The sequence below is a fragment of the Ambystoma mexicanum genome, chromosome 1q (genome assembly GCF_040938575.1).
Source record: "Ambystoma mexicanum isolate Mex_15411 chromosome 1q, UKY_AmexF1_1, whole genome shotgun sequence".
NCBI classification, from domain to species: Eukaryota; Metazoa; Chordata; class Amphibia; order Caudata; family Ambystomatidae; genus Ambystoma; species Ambystoma mexicanum.
Window position 1 is genome coordinate 598,606,589 of NC_090922.1, and position 23,698 is coordinate 598,630,286.

Consider the following 23,698-nt stretch of genomic DNA (forward strand, 5'->3'; position numbering starts at 1 on the left):
CAAAATGGGATGGACATCCGGGTCACATAACACATCCAAATCTAGGACTCCTGTTGTGGGCGATTTCCCTTTTTCTGGTTGAAAGATAATGGTCTTGTTGTTTTCGGCATGATAGAAAACCGTGCTTTGAGCCATTCCAGTTAACAACCCCCCACCTCCATCCATTTAAAACAAGCATTGTCAATGCCAAAGGTTTGGGCTTTTGTGTAGGCACGAGAAAGGCACTTGCCCGGTAATGCTGTAGTGGTATTTGGTCATTGATGGTAGCAGGTGCAGCATAGTGTGAGTACCTGGGTATATAATAGCAGTGCCTGGCAAATGCATAATACTTATACATCATGCAAAACTGTTGGATTTGCCAATACTTGCTTTAAATGGGAATTCGCTGATGGACTCACACAATGTTTATAAAACAAGTGGCTTAAGGCAGACCTGGTAAGACATTTGTATGACACCAGTAGTGCATTTACAGCACCAATTAAGTAATTAATTCTCATAAGACTGCTTTGAAAAAACACTGTCAGACACTTCACGTGCAAAGTTTATTGGTAAGGCCTGATGAAAGCGAGCTCACAGAGTTCCCACAAGGAGTTATTTTGGGCAGGGATGGACAGGAACTGGATGGGAATGGCCATATGTAGTAGTATGGCTATGGGCAGTTGAGGGGTGGGCAAATAACCAAACAACAGCTTTATGTCCCTCCTCATATGCCATTTCTCCCTATCTTTACTCTAATGGAATATTATTGGCTTATAGGTGATGCAAGTGCCAAATAATTGTCTAAACTAATAACAATGAGTTGCCAATTAGCACCATCTCCCACAACACACTCACACCAAAAGCACTACCCACATTTTCAGAAACCAGATATCCACCAGTGTGGTTTCTATTTGGCTGCAGTTGAAGTGCACCTGAAAATTTGCCAGCGACTCCTTGAGCTCGAAGGAGCCTGCAAGAGAGCAGACTCAACCCCATGTTGTCTAAAATCTATAACTAAGTTGGGGGATTTGAGATCCCCCTAAATACATCCACACGTGCCCCTTTCAAGCCTTCCATCAAAATGTTCGTTCAGTTCTTCCTTGTCCTTGGCCTTCCTTCACACCACCCATCTCCATGGCCATCCATGCTCCTTCATCCTCTCCTCTACCCCATTCATCATTTCATTCAACTGCTGACCTCCAGCTGGTAATATTAGCTGCCTTCGTCCTCCCATGTATCCCTTCAGACTGCCCCTTTCATTCTATCCCCCTTCCCTCCCTTTTCCTGACCATGCTTCTTTCGTCCATTCTCTTCTTCCCCCCTTTTCCTTCGATCAATGAAAACGAGACACGAACACGGATCCATCCATCTCAATGGAAAGTTTTATTAACGTATAGAAAATGCATTAAAAAAAGGAACTATACATAGGCTAGGAGTAATTAGGACTAGAAATGCTAGTTAACGGCTATGGTTAACACGTGTAGTTCCAAATTCTCAAAGCTACGTCATTTCAAGGGGTCGTCTTGTTTTTATTCATCAAAATCTATAGGAAGAAGATTGAAGCCTCCGTGGTCTTAAATAATAGGCACAGTCCAGGAATGATGTATGTACAAAGGCGGTAAGGGAGGACTTCCCAAAAAGATTTACAACGACACTGTCACTAAAGACGGTTCACACGATGGAAAGAGAGAGTGGTTATAGGAAAATAATACAGGCAAACGTTCCCGAAGAGAGACAGACATTCTGGGAGGGAATGGAGATGCAAAGACGGATATTGGCATTGATTAAAAGCTGAAGGCAGGTGGGGTCTTCCTCTGCAAGGCCTAAGGGACATGGTAACTACCTGGCGACTCGTGAAATGGAGACCTGGATACATGGGATATGCACTGGGAGGATTTAGTGTGTCGATCAGTAGTACAGTGTACTTGATCACATAGTTACTAACTACACTGATTTCCCTTTACATATGAATACGGCAGTCTGCCTACGATCAATACCCAAAGTGTGGGATGATATTCACTGGGAGGACATACTGAAAGAATATGCACAGTCATTTGATGTGGTTAACACTTCAGATCAATAATAGCACAGGCCATGTCATCTGTGTCCCTTCCGCCTCTCCAAAGGAGAAACACTGCAGAGCTAAGAACCCCCCTCAAACTTAAACCACTGCTGCACGATCAGGTGTCCATCCCAAAGCACTGACTGTACTGCGCTGTGGCAATAGTTGCGCACCCATGTGACCTCCGCTAACACTTGACACACAACACGTGTGATGCACCTGCACATCCCTGATTAACGAGATGAAAGAAGCTGGTTGCATATTGGACCAGGGAGCTTTGGCCTGGATAGATACACTCTCCTCAGTTGCTAGAGTGAGGCTGAATTGTTTCAGTAAAGGCGAGGGCATATGTTGTTATGCCACTGGCCAACGGCAGACTGCAAGGGTGGCTTGTATTTGTTGGATGTGGGAATGGCCATTGAAGGCTTCTGGAAACTTGAGAAGTCTATGTCTCTCTGCTAGGACAGGAGATCGGGATGCCAGTGAAGGGATGGGAGGCCTCACTGCGCCAACTAATGCTGGCGAGGCAGGCTGGGCTCTTCTGGATGCGATCAATCAAGCAAGTATATATGGGCCTGCATTGTAATAGAAGGCAAAATGCTTCTAGATTAGAGGTTTGGAGGTCATGTTTCAGAGAGAGCTTAAGCATCCATGGGTAAAATAATGAGATACCTTATGAGAAGGTCACTGAGTGGGCCTCCTTCATCAGTGGAGTTGAACATATTAGATGATATTCTGTAAAGATAGACTTTGAGGCAGTTGTTGCCAAGAAACAAAATCGATGGAGCAACCACAATTATCCATCCAAATCCAAGGTTTAGAAGATGTCTGACTACAAAGGAAGAAATACTGACAAGAGCCATGCATTATTAAAAATACAACAGTCTGTGGGGAAAGGGGACATGATTTGGCATTCGACACAATGTGGGAAGGGTTTGGAGAATGGAAAAATGCAAAGTAGTATTGCTTTTATAGAAATGGGGGTACCTAACACACCCCTTAGTATTTGAGAGAAAATGAATATAAGACAAGATCAGCAGGAAGTGGAACAAAGGCGTATCCTCCTGGGACATTGGAGTAAAAGTCAGGAAACATTGAAAGTGCCCTACATCAACGGGGCAGGAGCGGGCAGACCCGATGGGCCTGAGCTTCCTTTACTGCCGTCAGTGTCAATGGATCTGGACTGATGGTGAAAAAGGAAGCTGCATCACCCAGAACATTGCTGGGAAGGGAGACTTGGTATCAAAGGTCAATGGCGATCAATTTGGACATGCAATTTTTCAAGCTTATGGATTTCGGTGGATGGGGGAGGGAACTATGATTTGGCGAGAACCACGTGACCATGAACTGAAAAGTTAAAGGTGAGTAGAATTGGAGAGGGATTGAAACTCCAGAGTCATACTTTAGAAAAATACAACAATGGGTTTCTTTGGCAAATGGACACTCACATTTGATCACCTTGGTTACAAAGGGGGTGGAGCTGCCAGTTAAGTGAATTCACAAGGTGCTCAAGAAAATAAATAACAGTGAAAATGATTTACATGAGGCCACCTGGGACTCGTTCGCACAAAAACAGTAAAGAGTGACATCCAACTGCAGAGTAGCCTACTAGATATCAGCACCTGCTTCTCTCAACAGCTAGGTTCGAAGGCATCGATTAAGAGTAAGGAGCAATGGCTTCTCCCAACCCGTTCTTTGCGGCGCATGTACGAGCCCCTCTCTGTAGCTGACTAACTTCTTCTGTGGGCCACGATCCATAGAGGATAATGATCCTGTTATGCAATGCTGTAGCCGAGGCAGCTGCCCGACTTGGCCATTGGTTAGCAGAGAGGGAATTGGCCTCCTAGTCAATGGAAATGAGGAAGCGTAATGTCTCGTTAGATAATCGATGAGTGAGCCTCTATAACATGGCCTTTCCGATGGTCCTGGTGATGGTAGGTCTTCTTGGGTTGCTAGTAGTCAAAGAGGCCCACTAGGTGGCCTTGTGTTAGTCATAGGTGGAAGTTAAATCTAGGTCCCCTTGCACTTGGCAGTAGGCAGAGAAAGATGGTCTCCTCAGATACAATCTTTTGTCTATATCACTTTTCATTAAAATATCAACCTTCATGATTCCGCTAAAATGACTGCATGCATATCTCAGGCAACCTCTGTCCGCTAGCAGAGTCTGTACATGGTTATGGCTCTACAGGGGCTTGCCAGACACTGACGCGGGAAAGCTTACGGTGCTCTGCTTTGTAATATCAATAAGAGGGAGAAGGACAATAGAGAACACCTTATTACTGAATGTACCCGGGACCATGAAAAACATAACATACATTCTTTCGGAGGAGGGAGAAATTTGGCACTTGAACAGTTATTAAGAGAGCACAGAAATAGACTCTCCCGGGGTTCAATGGTCTGTGTAGGCAGCAAGCCACGATGATGGGCTCTTTGCTTTTCGAATGACCAAATACAAACTAATCACAGGTAACAGGAGGTTGGTCCTCTGCGGGTAGGCGGTTTCTGGCTCACATCTTCAGGGACCTTCGTGTTTTCCCAAGAAGGCTACGGTGGTTGTAGGGCCGTGTCTTCATCTCCACGAAGGGAATGGAGAATTCATGGCCTTTCCAGTGATACCAGTTGATGCCCTGGGAGAGATTGGACAGGAAACAGAGACATTTGGAGAGAATGAGAAGAGAGAAGGGCAGAGCGAGAAAGAGGCAGAGAGAGGAAGAGAGAGAGAGGGAGAGAGAGAGAGAGAGAGAGAGAGAGAGAGAGAGAGATACAGAGATTTCAGATGGGACAAGCACAAACAGACAGCAATTTGCGACAGACCAATGATGAGACTCATTATATGGAACATTCACTGGATTATGAGAAGTGCCAATGGGGCATGTGTTGAGTTATGCTGTGTGGTGGGCTTTGCGCTTGAAACTAGTATATGCTGCTGCTTCATTAGGTGTGAGAAGAGCCAAGATGAACAGGCTACCTGTGGTAGGATGAGTGGGACTGTAAACCATGTGTGGCATTGTCTTCTGATTCGTAATATTCATATGTCAAGGCTGATATAGGTACATGGATGGGTGATGTAGACTCATCAAGTGTGCTACTAGCACAAAAGTGCAGATGGGCTGATGTGAAACTCCCACATGTCACATCAAAAATGCGATCATACAGAGTAGGTGTGGATCACCATTTCTGGTGTCAGAAGTAGGATGAATGGCTTTGCATTCAGGGCCCTCTCACGCACAGTGTGCTACAGTTGTTGGTGAGACCAGCCCTGTGGCCTAAGCAGCTGTGGAATGATGAGTAGAGGTGGTGAGAACCCTGGCGTGCGGGGTAGCCTATGCACACCCTGCCACCTTCATCTGGTGTTCCTTTGTGCAGAATTATTGATGAGTGACTGCCAAAGCACACACCACTCTCCCATGCTGCGATAGTGGTCAGATGATTGCAATTGGGTAGAGTGCAATCTCTATGATTCCAGGGAAGTATGTGAACACTCTTCACACTTGTGGTGGCTCTGGTGTGATATCAGGTGTGGGATAAATAAATGTCTTATCTGAAGGGCACAGACCTTTGGCAGCTTACCTGTCACGCTCCAAATGTGTTGTCGTACAACCCACGTGATCCCTCGATTTGTTCTCTAAGGCTGATGGGAGTTGTAGGCCAGAACCTCAAGAGGTGACCATTTGAATAGCCCTGGCATAGACCCTATCTCCCTAACAGCTTTCTTTTGTTGTACTTGGGGAAGGGTGTCAATTTCATCTCTTATTCATCCAGTTCTGCTCGCCCAACCCCCTACAATGGAACATAAGACCCGACGCTATGCTTTTTAATAACCAGATCAAAACAGCATGTTGACGGGTTGATTGAGTTACTACTTCAGGGAAAAGGACTGTGTATTCTGGATTAGCATGTACTATTCAGCATGTGGACGCGCTGTGTGATCTGCTGTGGGCAGTTTTGAAACCACAGGCGATAGGAAAAGCTAATCACTGAGCAGAGGAACAGCCAGAGGGGTTCCCAGGAGGCCGTTTGATGGACATAATCTCGGTCATGCAAACGGTCTCCCTTGAGTTTGAACGAGTCTGACACAAGCCCTCCCCCGTGGTGTCAGCGGATGCAGAACTTTGACGTGAAGTGGTTTCTTAAAGGCCCATATGTAATCGCTATTTTCAACAGTTGGTATGGCATAACACATAGCGCGCCAGGGTCCTTGTGTGAAGTGCCGTGGAGATGAATTGGGGTAGGGCACACATGGGTTCTGCACTGATATATGCATTCCCAGGTGCACGAAGGGCCTATGGCGGGGAGTGATTCTGCCAAAACCAGGCCACTTTTGCTGATAAGAATCCACTTTGTCCACTGTCCTCACCTGACTGTGCCGGGATTCGCCGTATTTTCCGTTCAGGTTGGTGCGATGGCAGTTCTTGAACCACCAGGCCCCTTTGTAGGACATGGCACAGTTGGTGACTGCCACATCATTGTCTCTGTCCTTGGTGGAGAATGGGCGCCCCTGGTGGTAGGAGAGGGAATCCCCTGCACAGAAAAGAGAAATTGGCATTGTGAAAAATGACACGGCTGAGTTGAAAAGGGATGTGGAAGTGCACCAATTGGATTTCATGCCTCTTTTTGCGAACTTCCATCTCGGTCTTTGTGGGAGGGGCGGGCTGTGATTAGTTTTGCAAACTAACCAGCATGCTAGCAATTAATTGTACTAGCTAATGGGCTAGCTAAATAGCTATTTAATATTCACTTTCCCACATTTGCCACGCCTTGTGCTGCCCTGCGCTCATATTTTACTTTCCCTAGATTCACGCTCTGTTCTTCACTGCCTCCTAGCAGAGGTTTTGGCTTTTCTAGAGCTATCAGACCCTTCTCAGCCCTGGACATCAGTTCCCATTCTCTGGTTTTCCCCTTGCATTCCCTACTCCTCCTTGGGGTTTACTTCTGTTCTTACGCTCTTCAGTCTTAGGTCTAGCCAAAGGCGTTGCTAGGGGGATGCTCAGGGGGCTATAGCCCCTGGTCTTTTGTGTGTAGCCCCCGTTAGAATCTCAGAAGCTACAACTAAAAGGCTGGCTAGCCCCCAGTCGTGACAGCTCTGACATTAGCGTAGCCCCGGGTCTTTTCCAGACCTAGCAACACCCCTGGGTCTAGCTCTGTTTTCAAATGTTCAACCACATTCCCTCCCCTCTGCACTTTTCCCCCTCCATCTTCCAATGCACTTGCGCGATCTGAATGACACATGGCCTAGTACGATCGTTGTCTGTCCTCCCTCTGTTCCCCCTTCCTTGCCTCGTCGCACCTTGAAACATTTCTGTACAGGCGGGTTATAAAAGCCATATCATGTCATATTATATCATGCACCTCCTCAGAAGCTCCTGCTCACCCGCTTTCCCCTTCAATGTCCCCATCTCTTCTCAGAAATGCCTTCTCACCCTGCATTCCCGCTATTCCCCCAATGGTCCATCACAGCCATTTCAGAAGCATCTCTCCTCAGCAGTCCCTTCTCTCTTGGCTTTTCCCCCAATGGTCCACACTTCCCTCCAATGGTAGCACTGCAATGGAAGAAAGACTGCAACCGGAGGACATCTTGTTCCATCAAGCCCTAGCCCTTGTTCCCTGCTGCTCCTGCTCTTGCATAGGCAGTGCATTGGCTCGGAAGTCTGTCTTCTCATCATGAAGGGGATGATGCTGTGCTGTCTGCTGATGCACACAACGGTACATCTAGAAATTGCAGTGTAGTGGCCTGATGGTTCCGCAACCCAGGGTGAGCATATGGCTCCATGACACAGAGACACCAGATGTGCACTCCTGGGCTTTCATTTAAGAAATAAGTGCATTTAGCTTTTTTATTGCAATTGTGGGTTCATACATTGGAGAGTACAATCCTATGTCAGATTGTAACCAAAAAAAGTGCAACACATGCACTTACTACAATTCATGACTTTCTGTGACAAACCTTTTCAGTAGTAATTGGTGGCAAATGCTGTAGAACCTATAGTGACAAATGGTGTGCTTTCCAGCATTATAGACCAGTACGATTGGTTGGTCAAAGGTACTAGCTGCACACTGCACTTAGTCATCAAGTAGGTCACTAATCAACACACACCTGCCTCTCTCTAATTGTAGGACCATCGTTTGTTGAAGGAGAGTTCAAGACTGGAAGCATACTGTCCTGGAGGCATGAATCCATTTGGTTCATCCTACCCAATCCCCAAACAAAGTCTTACTGGCAATTTACAAGGTTGCCTCACTTGCTGCCACATACCAGATGTCCCGTTGAAGTCGCCTAAGCGCAGTTTGTACATGCTACTGGCATCTCCGATTGAGAATTTGTTGTAGTAGGCATGCACCGCTTCCTGCCCGTCGCGCATATCTATGCGCAGCTCGTAGCGACCCTGCGATGTGATCTTGTGCAGGTTTTCGAGTCCTGTGAGGGTAAGAGAATTGAGGATACAATGAGAGCTGAAAAAACACAGAGTGGGACAAGAAGGCCAATGGAGCTTTATTTACACAGACTAATTAATGAGAGCACCTCATTAAAATAACTCATCACTTCCTCAAAGCTTCTTGAAGTATCTACACGAATGTATAAATTAAGGAGATTTGGGGAAAGCCCATTAATTTCCAGAGTAAACAGTGGGGGAATTTGATCAATTTTCTGCAATATTTTGGGCGGGTGTATTCTCTCTGGCAACCTTCACCTGAAAGTTGTGTCCATTTAGCCCTCTTAAGCTGCAAGGGCCGTGGCTCTTGCCCACCAGGAGCTAGGCTCCATTCAATGACCCAGCCACTCATAGAAATTTCAGTGATTTCTTTGCCGAAAAGCACCACATCTGACGTTTTTTGTGTTGCATCACTGCGTAGATTTCAGTAATGCTGTATTTGAGTTAATTGAGAAACATTGCACTTCCTGACCTAGATAACTGTATTGTACCTCAAAAGGGTGGAGTGGGAAAGGGGGGCAACAAAATGACACTTTTGTGAAACATGATCCCTTGCAGCCAGCCTGCATTGATGTAATAAACCATAGGTGTTACTATGGAAATGAGTGGTCGGTCAGGAAACCAAAATGTGATGGATGGAGACCCTGACAGAGGCGTTGCTATGGGGGTTTGGGGTTGGGGGGCTATAACCCGGGTCTTTTGGTTGTAGCCCCGGATAGAATCTCAGGATCTACAACTAAAAGGATAGTTAGCCCCGGCTACCAACAATCCTGACATTAGTTCAGCTCTGGATCTTTTTCAGACCTAGCAACACCACTGCCTGACGCTAACAAGTCTCAGCCACTGCAGATTCCTCTAAGTTACATTCCATTATATCCATGTTTGCTCATCAGGGGCAAGTGACTTCAAAGCCACATGTATTCAGTAGGTAACATCCTGACCACCATGTTGACTTGGGGAATGACAGACCGGTGGCCATTGAAAGAGCAGTCATAGAGTGCTGGACGTTATTGATGGTTCAGGAGAATTGCCCTGCGATGGCAGCAACTTGAAGTGGAGGGTGCTGGCGCTGTAGCTCCCATCAACAGCACCTCTGTTTTTGGTTTGTCAAGACACATGCAGATTTCACTTACCCAGTGGTGAGGTGCTCCAGCCATTCAGAGTTCGGACTCTTTGTGTGATTCAGTTGGGCAATAGGGCATATACAGACAATGAAACATTGATGGGGATGGAGAGGAGACCTATCGGACCCCACACGGGAGACCCAATGGGTTGGATTATGTACATCCATTTCTAATAGGTTTGGTCCTTATGAAATGGTTCCTCCCTTCCCGGATCCATCACAGTTTTTCATTTGCGTTCTCTGAGGCGTTTGACAAGGATCTGATGGTGTGCTGTGGCCGAGGAGTCTAAAAGCAGTAGGGCGGTCGAGTGGGCTTTGAAGAGGCGCTAATGGATATAGCTTAGTCCTGCATCCGTTTTCTGAGCTATTTGGAAGCCCACATGCCATAGTCCAATTTCCTGAGAATGAATGCAATTTTCAATGTGTAAGAGTGGGTAATGCGGTTAATGTGGATTTTGCGATTGTGGGATGGCAGCGTGCCATCAGCACACTTCATGTGTTGAATGGTCAACAATGTATGTGACTGTCGAAGCTTTAAGAGGTGAACATTGAACATTGAAGGAGAAGGGGGATGATATAGAGTTGGTAGTGCAGGAGACGGAACGTAGGCTGCTTTTAAGTGTAGGTAGCCATTTAGAAATAGTTAGCACACAATCACCTGGTAGTGTGAGTAGGAGAGACCGTCCACACCTCCCACGCATTGTACCCGTTTGCAAGATAGTTGCATATGACGGTTTTGACTAGAATGGCTTTAGTTTTCTTGCCTTACGCTACATTCACCCCTGCAGTTGATAATTCCCTCATCTCCCCACGTGATCATGCCCAGCCAATTAGCATCAAGCTATGGGCGTTTTTTGCCAGTGGCGCTGGGAATGCCTGTCGTTATGCAAAGCTGATGCTCCAGGCACGAGCCTCGCCCACACCAACTCTACCCTCGCATAACTGGAAAGAAATTATGCATTATTTGATCAGCTGACATAAGAATGTCTGTGTATTTTTTGTAATAACTGTGTGTAGGTGAAAGGTTTGTAATAAACCAAGCACCTTAATAAAAAATAATTTATAAACATGTCAGCATAAAAGGGACCCCATTTTGACTCATTTACATTTTTCTGGCTTTATGTGCAGTAAACTACTGTGTCGGTCTTTGATTCCAAAATTAAAGATCTATTGACTAACATGTTTATTAAATTTGTATGTGTTCAGTAATTTTACTGTTCCCAATATGTGCTCACAATACCTTTCCTCTCTCTTTGAAATGTTTCCCAAATATGAATGTTTCAGTGGAATCGTGGGCACCTGGAGTTCAGTCATAGAGTATTCATTGTGGGTATGAATTAGAACGCATCCACACATACATTCTGCTTTGGAAATGGGCACTACATTTATTCCCATCAACAGTGTATAAAGCTCTGGGTTCCCAGTGATGACTCTGACCTCAGGTAATGTTCTAGTAGCTTCTTTATTGAAGTTCCATTACATTGTATAAGGTTTAACTTGTCAAGTACATCTGAGCTCCAGGCAACATGCATCGGCATCCTGTCAGGTAGGCTACATCACTCCAACGGACTCACACAAACTCTCAACCATGCAACAACATTCTCACAGGCAGCATTCTATGTCACTCATACAACATTCCACTCACAAAAACAACAAGGAAACTAAATCACTACATATCTTCCCTCCTTAAGGAACACAAACTACACCTACCAAAATCAGGTCACACTCACAACACACACACCACACACACTCCATCCCCTGATTGTGCATCACAACTAAAAACTACAATCGCCACATCTGTACGCCCTGAAACCAGTCCACACAATAGTGGTACCATTCTCACACCACAGTACCCCTCTCCTTTCTACATAGTGGAGCAGCAACACCAAACAATGAAAAATCGCACCACTAAAAATGCCTCAGACACCACAACGTCCCTATACCTCTACAGACCTTGCACCGCCAACCCAACTTAACATCCACTAATCCCCTCACAGCCAAACCAAACACACAACTCCAAGCTGGGCACCCACACATTCACGAGAACCAGGCTGGGTGTTCCCAACACCCGAGTGAAACAACACCCTACAACATGAACACCAACGGTGCGATGTCACCACCCCATCCATCACCTGTGTTCCCTGTTACCACACAAGCTACCACAGCTGCTGTGAAGAAGCATCACCATACGACACACCACTCACTAAACGCTTCAAGCACACAAGCACGACTCACCACATTACTAAAAGGCTCTAGCATGAAAGCAAAAACCCTCATATACACATCCCCACACTGCAACAACCGTAAAATACTTAACATTTATTCTAAAACTCTAACTAAGCTTCTTAGTTCACAACAAAAATAACAGTCCCACCTGCAAGGGAAAATATTAGTGTGGCATTGCAATTTCATTACACATTTTGAATATAATTCAGCATAACCCAACGAGTCCGCACTGCCTATAGCTCTCAAATAGTCCATCTGTGGAATGAAAAGCATTAAACGCCTCAAACCATACTTGCACTAAAGCTTCTGCACACTTCCTAGTGGCTTAAAGAGTCAATCTGTGGGAATAAAACTTTGCTAGGCACACTAAGGCACTGAATCAATAATAGTTCTGACACAACCTAACTTCACTACAATTCTTATGAAACGGATGCCACAACACTCAAGCTCTTCTGACTCACCCCACTATCACTCACTCTAAAGAGTCTCATAACCATTCAGGCCTCACATCACAACTAGTATAAATATTCTAAAAACCCCTAAAACGATGTTGCAAACTGATACCCAACAACAGTAACATGAACTATAAATGATTTGTCTCTATGGCTGCTCCTCCTGCCAGTTCCCTTTAAGAACAAAAGTATCTTTGGGGACACGGCCCCACACCAGCTGGCCACTCGACCAACTCCAAGTTCCTCTGAAATTGCCCAGATTGCCGCATCTGCTCGCCGAAATGTCCTTTCCAACCAGCCACACTGCAGCCGTGCTCTGCCTCCTCTGTAATGCTGGTGGCATTGACCCACCTCCAAAACTGGTTGCATGCTCTTAATTTCCTCCAAATTGCCTCAAAACAGTCCCTTGGCGATACCTCGAAACAGTCCCTTGACGAGGAGTCCAAATATATATCTGGATAACACGCGGCGCTCCGCAATACCATTGCTGCTGCTGGATTTCCCTCCTTTCACCAAGAAATGCAATACATTTCTTTTCTTCTGCAACGCCAATGCTGCTAACAAAGTCTCAACTTACTGAACTATTTGTACATAATGTGTGTACTACAACCAAGGTCAGTCTTTAAACTTTACTCTTAGGCCCCATTCAAAGAAATGTTTATAACACGCAGGCAGATTCAAAACCCGCATCTCCCTCTTGTCGTGACCACGTACGTCACCTAGCTTCCCACATTGGAAGGTTCTTTTCTTTAACCTTCAACACAGTAGCATATGTATCTCCCGAACACCTCGTACTGCTAGTGTTCCACAACTTCGCCAACCCCTCAGGCACTCGCTCTGACGTCACTATTCTCAAAAAGAAACAGGAGAGTACTGAGCTGGGAGAACCAACAGTCTCTTCCCCTGCAGGACCACCACTGTCGTACAGGTCCCCCACTGCACAGAGGCCCGTTCCTCCTACCCTGCACACGTTGGCCTTCTCCACCAATGGACACTCACAACAGACATAACGTTTCAGAAACGCTTCCCAATGGTCACCAGCACGCCTCACCAGCACGCGGCCAACATGTACCTTGCACCGGGTACAACCTCCTTTAGTGCCAGACCAAAACAACTGCACCAGGTGAATGCTGTACCATTCACCAGCACCTCTTAAGCTGTTTCTCTCACTGGATTTCAGTAAACGGGCTCCAAGCCCCTCCTAAGTACAGATCTAACTCCTCCAAATGCTGCACCTGGGCTCGAAGCCCCTCCAAGGCTCATTTCATGGGCCCAAGCCCCTCTGCCGCACCACAATTGGCTTCCAAATTCCCTCTGTCGCAGCTATGGCTCCCTGGTCCCTCTATCAATGTCACTGGGCCTTAAGCCCCAGCAAAGCTCATCTTCAAAGCTGAGTCTCTGGGTCACCACTGTCCTTAGCCTGCTCACTGATGGCAGGCCACCTGGCCCCAGGCCCTGGTGCTGCTCACTAAACCCTGCACCTGTGACTTTTGCGCTGGGCCCTCCTGCGCCTCTTCACTTAAAGTGGACGCCCTACCTGAGGGGATTTTCTTTGGTTGGGGGGCGGTGCATGTCCCATCCTTAGTGCTGTCCCCCCAGCACAGCCAGCATCCTCGTCGCCATTGTAAAGCTCTGGGTTCTCAGTGATGACTCTAACCTCAGATGATGTTCCAGTTACTTCTTTATTGAAGTTCCAGCACATTGTATAAGGTTTAACTTGTCAAGTACATCTGAGCTCCAGGCAACATGCACTGGCATCCTCTCAGGTAGGCTACATAACTCCAACTGACTCACTCAGAACTCTCAACCATGCAACAACATTCTCACAGGCAGCATTCTATGTCACTCATCCAACATTCCACGCATACTTTCCTAAGCAACAAGGAAACCAAATCACAACACAGTGCTGTGTGCGTGCCAGTTTTCTTCTTGGACGACATCTTTAAAAGGCATTAATGCAGTCTGCTATATAATGCTGACATAGGCGCCATCTTAATACCGGTTTATAAGATGTTTGCTGCATCTGTGCACAACAAGGAGGGCTTTTGACTCAGGGAAAAGTGATAGGTTCTAATGTTGTCACCACCTACTGTGCGGCATGCAGCTAAAATGGCAGAAAGAGCAGATACAGTTACAGTTGTATTCCGAGTAATGTTAGATTTATATATGTCTATTAGTGCAATGGTTATCTCAACCAGTTAATGCATTGTGCTCCGAGACACCAGGGACAGATTACTTGCCTCCTAAAAAGTAAGCATAGTCCCCTACGGGTAGTGGTTCTATGGGTGTTGTGTCCGATCTCGGGCGCGTACTCCACAAGCAAGATTTGCAATGGCTCTCTTCTGCGCAATGTTTCTTTGACCTATGCTAAGTTGATGTAGTGTCTCTTAATTATCATTGTACCATAAGAAGAACCTGTAGTGGTTGTCTCGGGCATGAGCTGTGCTCTTATGCATGCAGCATGGATTTGTGTTCCTCCCTTCAGTCATGAATTGTGCTCATCTAAGCATAACACTCTGGCCCCCATTCTAAGTTCACCGGCAAACTGCCCTTACTGTCTCTGCTGCCCGATGTGCCGTTAAGTTCCCATTCCCATAGAGTCCCATAGGACTACATGGGATGGGATTTCCTGAATCACCGGCACTGTTAGGAAAGGTGCCAGTGATTCAAGCATTTATTTGCTGTTAGGGAGCTGAACTCCCAGCAGGTCAGGTCTGCCGGGAGATACGTGGCCCCCACTGGCAAACTTGAGTGTGCCGGTTCGAGAAAATAAAATGCTAGAGCCAGAATTACCGGCATAGTTTCTGGACCGGCACACACATAATGAGGCCCTATGACTACTGTCCATCTTGCTTCATATGTGAACAAGCCATATTCAGATGCTCACAATGGCTTTTTGCATGTTTACCCTAGTTTAAATGAGGCCCCACTGTTTGTCTCCCCTTTGCACCCCACATTAACCGTTGTTTCACTATATGAATTGTGTGCCCTATTTCAACTGTTTCCCAATTAATTCTGCTCCTTAAAACCGAATGAATTGCTGGTTCTAGTAGAATTTGTTGACCTTTTTCATTTGGGTTCCTTACTGTATTTTGATCTTTTGGATCCTAGATAAATTGTGTGCTTAAGTATGAACTGTTTACCCCAATACTGACACCCTCTTCTTCAGGCCCAACACGCTCTATGCAGACCAACAATGCCGCTCACACATAGCACTTTAAAATCCCTCCCATCAGACATCAATCTACAGAACTCTACCTTTAACAACTAATATAATTTCCACCTTGTGAGGAAATCGACTATCCACACGGTGGTTGTGCACTCTCCTTGGGCTTTTTTGATAGTTTTTTAACTAAATTGAATGATGGGTGTTCAACCTCGTAAAATGTGTGAGGTTAATCCGCACACATTTTCCTATGCTCACTGCACAACAAACACATAGTCACATGTACTCTGAGTGGACACAGCCTACAGGCGCAGTCCTCCTGTCATGTCCAGCTGGAATGTGACCTCCAGGAATGCATGAAAGCAGCAAGAGAGGAGGAGGGCAACACCTTCCTCCTGCCATGGCCAGCCTAATTAATTATGAAAGGCCACATGGATCCGCCCTATCCCTTGTCCGCTTGCTGGTGACAGCGCATAGTGATGAGAGTCATTTGAAGCAGGCCTGTGGGAGGCCTTGTCTCAGGACTGACAAAGGATAGGATGTCCAACACACTTTTGATATGCGTCTGTGTAAACTTGAAGTCAGCTCCGCCCCTTAGTATGAAGGGCAGTGAATGTCATGTCTGGGGCAATTGTTTACAGTGGTCATCCCTGCACAGGGACTCCTTTCAGGAAGCTACGAGTATGTGATTTGATGGAGACAGAAAATCTGTTCTCGCCATAACTGGAAAGGAGACCTGCGCTTTGATCAGGAGCCACAGAGAGCTCAATTAACCAGAGAGACACTTTGATCCACAACAAACAGTTACCCCTTACCTTTCCTGTTGCAAAGCACTCTGGTTATGACCTCACACATAACAGAAGATTGGTGGTGGGGGCCCAGGATTGGTTCATTAAGGTAGGCTTAGACTGCATCAATAACTGGGCCCATTTGGCTTTAAAAGAGGGTTGAGCCCTTCTTTTGAGAGATCATCTGAAGACTTGTCAAGGAGTAACAAGAATAACTCATTTGGACCCTGGCTGAAGGATGAGTCTACCTTAAAGGTTCTGCCAGTGAAGGAAGGCCAGGGTTTCCAAGAGGGAAGCAAGATCCCTCCCCTAAATATCTCCCAGGCAACAGAGGGAGATACTAAATCCAGAGGACCCTCTAGCAGCCAATATCTAGTGGCCAGTATCCATCCAGCACACAGCATGCCCTGCTAGGCTCTGCAAGCAAGCTTCCTTGGTGGGAAGTGCCAGAGAGTCTCTGAACTGAATGAAGGACAAGGCCGTTGCTTGCAACACTCTCCTCAGCTTTGGGCCATCCGCTCTAAAGCACGACACAATCCCAAGAAAGAAACTAGGATGAGTGCACCGACAAGCATCAACCAGCATCCACTTTTAGGGACGTTTTCGAGGCAGTCGAGACCCTCGAGCGAAACCAACTGCATTGCTGACTGTTGTCACACTAGAGTCGCTCACACCGCCTGGGACACCTCGACCAGTGCTTCAGACCCGCCAATCAGCACTGAGACAACGATTCCTGTCCCTGGCCCGCCATGTAGGCCAGCCTTCAGCTGTCCGTCCAGCCTTGCTTGCCGAACTGCTCACCGCCTGATACCTGAAGCTGTCTCCTGTCTTGAATTCTGTCACAGAAGCTGAAAAGCGACCTGAAACAGACTCAACACTGTTGAGCACCAAGAACTTCTTCAAGCACAAGGTACATTGTGGTTATGACCCCCTGATCATTCTCCCAAAGCCGCTAATGGCATTTTACGACCCATGCCTCCCTTTGTGCTGGGACCAAGTATCCTTGAGCATTGTGATAAATCACTTTACAGACTACACTACCAGTATAAAGAGTGCATCCCCTTTCCTTCTTGAACTGTTTTTTGTATTCCTTTACAGGGTTGGTTGTATTTTGTAGTGTGCTAGAACTGTCTGTTGTGGTAATAATAAAGCAGATATTTGTATACAGCCTTGACTGGACAGTCACTTTTATCGTTGGGTAATAACTGTATTTGTGCTATGTTGTAACTAACCAATGATCCACGACCTTAGAGAAAAAAGCCTGCCGTTCCATACACATTACCAAAATTGGACGAGGAGCTTAATAATTGACTTGTTATTCCAATCTGTTCAGATCCCTTCTGGGGTACTAGAGATGTGGGGCTGATTGATGGTTTAGACCACTGGTAGCCCGGAAGTTGATTTGTCACGCAGCTCCCCAGACAATGTACTCTAGCACCATGGGTATACAAAGTCCCCATCTCGACACAAATGTCTCTATGCCAGTGGTGAGTAACCTGCACCCCTCTGGAAATTTTGGTCAGAAACTCCCTTCAGCCTTAGCCACAGTGTTGGCTAGTAATTCTTTTTAACTGGAGGAGCATGCACATTGCTCAGGAATATCCAGGATCGACTGAGTGAAAAATGTTTATAATTAAGTTCTAAAAAGTTGCATTTTACAGCACACTTTCTGGGTACAAATACACAGTTTACAATCAGTTGTGCAAGGTGGCATATGAAAAAAATCCATCAGATTCCAAGTCACCAACAGTGCACAGAAGCATTTTCCAACATATTTTCATGATGCCTTTGCTCACTCCATGCAGGTTTTCTGCCAGTGAAAAGGAATATTTGAATGCATTCTGTACCCATGTATGTTCATATATGCCAACAAATGAACATGCACAGACACTCATGGTTGTTTTGACCATAGGAATAATATAAGAAAAAATGTCCATGCTGGCTCTAGTAGTATTTGCCAGCACCCACACATAGAACCATGCCTCTGTTGGCTTTGCCCATCAGAAGCAGGTAAGAGCAGGTGCCCCGGCGACCCCATTTTGTGGTCTTATTTAAAAAATCATTGAATTGTGCCCTGTGTTCCTGCGCTCGTAGCGAGCACTTCCTGGTGTTGCCTCCTCCCAACCCGCCCCCCTGCTTCCATTGGCAGATACACTCCATGGTCCCTGGGCCTAGTGACCCAGCCGCCGCTCCCTGCTTCCACTTTCCCATCCCATCCCTTTACCAAGGAGCAGGTGAGTGAATCCCCCGTGCACGACCCCTTTTCTGGTGTTTTTGTGTAATAAAAGTGCCCCCACATCCTATATTCCCCTGTGCTGCCCAGCCTCCCCTTCCTGGTCTTCCCCTCTCCCTCCCGCCTCCTATCCTGCCCACCCCTGCTCTGATTGGTCCTGACGAGTGGGTCCCCCTTTCATTGCAAGTCCTCCCAGGGTAGCCCTCTGCCCGGCAGCCCATCGGCTAAGGACCTGAGGCAAAGGACGGCTCTGACAGTGAATGCTCCAGGTCGTATCTGCAGGTATCCGCAGGAGAAGCAAGAAGCCAACAATAAGTAAGTGTGGCAAGGGCGGGGACTGAATCAATTACTGCACCCCAGACTACCCTACCACTCAACCCTGGAAGTTAAACTATTGTAAACTCTTCCATCTGTGGGGTAGTTGCATTTAGAAAGTTCGCCTAATAGCACATCTGTGGTTAATTGCAGTTAGAAAGTCTGCCTAATAGCATATCTGTGGTGTAGTTGCATTTGAAATCTGCCTAATAGCATTCTGTGTCTAGTTGCATTTAGAAAGTCCGCCTAATAGCATATCTGTAGTCTAGTTGCATTTAGAAAATCTGCCTAATAGCATATCTGTGGTGTAGTTGCATTTAGAAAGTCTTCCTAATAGCATATCTGTGGTTTAACTGCATTTAGAAAGTATGCCTCATTGCATATCTGTGGTGTAGTTGCATTTAGAAAGTCTGCCTAATAGCATATCTCTCATGTAACTGCATTTAGAAAGTCTGCTTATTAGCATATCTGTGGTTAGAAAGTCTGCCTGTTAGCATATCTGTGGTGCAGTTGCATTTAGAAAGAGTGCCTAATCGCATATCTGTGGTGTAGTTGTATTTAGAAAGTCTACCCAATAACACTCTGTGGTGTACTGGCATTTAGAAAGTCTGCCTAATAGCATATCTGTAGTCTAGTTTGCATTTAGAAAGTCTGCCTAATAGCATATCTGTGGTGTAGTTGTATTTGAAAGTCTGCCTGATAGCATTCTGTGATGTAGTTGCATTTAGAAAGTCCACCTAATAGCATATCTGTAGGTTAGTTGCATTTAGAAAATCTGCCTAATCGCATATCTGTGGTTAATTGCATTTAGAAAGTATGCCTAATAGCATATCTGTGGTCTACATATCTGTGGTTTAATTGCATTCAGAAAGTCCACCCAATAGCATCAGTGGTTTAGTTTCATTTAGAAAGTCCCCCTAATAACATATCTGTGGACTAGTCTGCATTTAGAAAATCTGCCTAATAGCATATCTGTGGTTTAATTGCATTTAGAAAGTTTGCCTAATAGCAGATCTATGGTGTAGTTGCATTTACAAAGTCCACCTAATAGCATATCAGTGGTTTAGTTGCATTTAGAAAGTCCGCCTAATAGCATATCTGTGGTGTAGTTGCATTTAGAAAGTCCTCCTAATAGTATATCTGTGCTTTAATTGCATTTAGAAAGTCTGACAAATCGCATATCTGTGGTCTAGTTTGCATTTAGAAAATCTGCCTATTACATAAATGTCACCTAGTAGAATTCAAAAGTCCACCTAATAGCATATCAGTGGTTTAGTTGCATTTAGAAAGTCCGCCTAATAGCATATCTGTGGTGTAGTTGCATTTAGAAAGTCCTCCTAATAGTATATCTGTGCTTTAATTGCATTTAGAAAGTCTGACAAATCGCATATCTGTGGTCTAGTTTGCATTTAGAAAATCTGCCTATTACATAAATGTCACCTAGTAGAATTCAAAAGTCCACCCAATAGCATATCAGTGGTTTAGTTGCATTTAGAAAAACTGCCTAATAGCATATCTGTGATTTAACTGCATTTAGAAAGTCTGCCTAATAGCATATCTGTGGTGTAGTTGCATTTAGAAAGAGTGTCTAATAGCATATCTGTGGTTTAACTGCATTTAGAAAGTCTGCCTAATAGCATATCTGTGGTGTAGTTGCATTTAGAAAGAGTGCCTAATAGCATATCTGTGGTGTAATTTAATTTAGAAAGCCACCTAATAGCATACCTGTAGTCTAGTTTGCATTTAGAAAATCTGCCTAATAGCACATCTGTGTTTAATTGCATTTAGAAAGTCTGCCTAATAGCATATCTGTGGTGTAGTTGCATTTAGAAAATCTGCCTAATAGCATGTCTGTGGTGTAGTTGCATTTAGAAAGTCCACCTAATAGGATATCTGTGGTTTAATTGCATTTAGAAAGCATGCCAAATCCGATATCTAAATTCTAGTTTGCATTTAGAAAATCTGCCTATTACATAACTGTCATCTCACCCTGTAGTATAGTGAACATGAAGACGGTGAATAATCTCACCCTATGGTATAGTTGTACTTAAAACTGTGAATAATATAACCCTGTGATATAGTTGAACTTGGAAACTGTGAATAATCTCACCCTGTGGTATAGTTGAATTGAGAAACTGTGAATAATCTGACCCTATAGCATAGTTGAATTTTAAAACTGGGATTAATCTCACCCTATGGTACTGTTGAACTTAGACATGTGAATAATATCACCCTATGGTATAGGTGAACTTAGAATATGTGAATAATATCACCCTGTGGTTTAGTTAAACTTAGAAACTGTGAATAATCTCACCCGGTGGTACAATTGAATTTAGAAACTGTGAATAATCTCACCCGGTGTTATAGTTAAACCTAGAAAGTGTGAATCATCAGTAAAGATAGTACAGTTAATCATAGAGAGTGTGTACAACTTACATCCGGTGATGTAGTTGAAGTGGGAAGGTGTGAATGAAATCATCCAACGCCAACTATAACACAGTTCAAACTAATCCAAACCATGAGTCCACCCAACCCACCAAGGTCAGCCGAAAATGACCCCCTTGCACCTGCCTCCCTTCCCGCCTGCCCTACCTCCCATCCCCCTTCCCCAAACCATCCTGCCCTCCACCACATCCCCTACAGGGTGAGCCAACCATCCTAAAACCACTGCTCCTCCCATCCCCTCCTCCCACTCGCCTACTATCATCTTTCCCACTGCTGGCTACGATAGACAATTCTCAAACAACCTCTGCGACTCTATTGTCACCCTCCAACTAAACCATCCCACCCTCACCCTTCTAGGAGACTTCAACATATGGCTTGACAAGTCCCACCAACCCTATGACCCACTCTCTGGTTGACGGCCTAGACGCGATTAACCTCCATACCCACATAAACGGGCTGACTCACTATAAAGGACACACACTTGATGCCATCTTCAGCTCCCACAACCTGATACATCTAAACCCTTCCATCCCTATCATCTGTCCGATCACTTCATTGTCTCTTTCGCCATTCGCTCACCCAACACGCTCCCCTTACCCGAACCAGAACCTCCGAATCTATGCAAATGCTGGAAGAAACTAAAAATCCTTCCCGACCTAGCCAATGCACTCCTTCAAGCTCCTCCCCCTACCAGCCTACCCAATGAACTCCTAACCTCCGATGCCTTTGACTCATGGCTCAACACCTCACTAATCCCGCTCCCCCCCTCTTGAAAACCATCAGCTCGCCATGGCCTTTTTCAAGATGGTTCACACCAGAACTGAAGACCACTAAACAGCTATATAAATCCCACAACGCGATTGGCGGAAAGACAAAACAGCACTGAGCAGATCCACCTTGGCCCGGCACCAGCAAGTCAATAAATGTCATGCAACAGTAAGACAACCTGTTCTTGCTTGCTGCACAAATGTACCTTGCCCCATGTAAGAACAATGAACATGTTGGCTTTGCTCTTCATGCCAGTAAGACAATGGGCCTCATTACGAGGTTGGAGGTTGTAGACCTGGCGGGCTGACAGGCACCCGCGAGCACTGCTCGTAGCATGGTGGTACGGTAGCAATGGTGCCGGTAGCGCTACCGGCACTGTTGTTGCCTTACCACCATTCTCATAATGAGGCCCAATGACATGCTACAGTAAGAAAACATACACTTGCTAACTGAAAAAATGACCCCCACTCATTTGTAAGAACATGAATCATGTTTCCGTACAGAGTGGACTTGGCCTAGCAATTCAGTCTGGGCTGCTCCTATTGGTGTCAGTGCCGGACTGATTTGCATATGACGGGAATCTTTTTGCAATGGCGCAGGCAGGCTAAAAAACAGCAGTGTGGTAGGTTCCCAATGTAGTGCCAGTGGTTCAGATTTAATCAGAACCTTTCACCCATCACTTTTTGGTTATGCTTTGCCCTTCATGCCAGTAATTAAATGCTATGTCACTATAAGAAACTATTTTCAGGTTGGCTGAACAAACGTACCATGCACTTATAAGAAACACATCAGGTTGGCTTTGTCCTAAATGCCAGTAAAATTGCTATGCACAGTAAGAAAACACACCATTGCTCACTTCATAAACGTACCACCATGTAAGAATACACATCTTGTTGGCTTCGCCCTAAATGCTAGTAAAATAAATGTCAGGTCACTTCAAGAAATCATGTCTTTACTGACTGCACCAATGTAGCTGCCTAAGCCCCCCCATCTCAATCGGATGCTGATCCATGCCCGGTGCACGCATTCATGCTGCATACATACTCTCATTCATTCATGCACCCATGCAACAGAAATGTTCTCATTCACATGCACACCAAAACAACATATATTCTATCACACTCAGACGTGCACTTTCAGACACAAACCTTCTCACGCACACATACATATAGAGGCTCATTACGGGTCCGGCGGTTACCCTGCCGGTGATACTGGCGGGTTTTGCCGGACCCGTAAAGAATTACCGGCACCTGACTTCCTGGTAACACTGGGGCTGGGGTGTTACAACCCCAGCGGCCGCGAAGTCAGGTGCCGGTAATCTGTTAATCCCCATTCCAATGGATTCCAATAAGACTCCATGGGAGTGGGGACCATGGAAGCACCAGCACTGTTAATAACGGTACTGGTGCTTCCATGATGGCTTGCTTACCATGGCCCAGTGGCTCCGGCAGGCAAACCCGTGGTGTGCCTGTCTGGTAACAATGGTGCCAGTAGGCTTACCGGAACCATTGTTTCCAGACCGTCACACTTGTAATGAGGCCCATAGACTTTGTTTCTTACCTGCAGCTCTAGCCTGGACTCCAAGTGCCACCTGCCTCACACTGTCTGTCACAATAGCTCTCCCACTCCCATGCAACATTCAACAGGAAACAGGGAGAGCTTCTGGTTCCTGCACATGTGCGGTCGAGTTCGAGAGCCTCAATTTCACCA

General features: G+C 45.7%; 1 protein-coding gene across 4 annotated transcripts in view; it reads right to left on the reverse strand.

The window, feature by feature from the left end:
• Positions 1 to 1,334: 1,334 nt before the first annotated feature.
• Positions 1,335 to 23,698, reverse strand: part of TNR (tenascin R) — a 2,098,594-nt gene continuing 2,076,230 nt past the window's right edge. For all 4 annotated transcript variants that reach the window (XM_069641143.1, XM_069641142.1, XM_069641141.1 and 1 more), the window contains 3 exons: positions 8,295 to 8,456; positions 6,399 to 6,562; positions 1,335 to 4,668 (listed from right to left, as the gene is read on the reverse strand). In XM_069641143.1, coding sequence (XP_069497244.1) covers positions 4,549 to 4,668; positions 6,399 to 6,562; positions 8,295 to 8,456 — 446 coding nt within the window. In that variant the 3' untranslated portion in view covers positions 1,335 to 4,548. The remainder of the gene's footprint in view (positions 4,669 to 6,398; positions 6,563 to 8,294; positions 8,457 to 23,698) is intronic.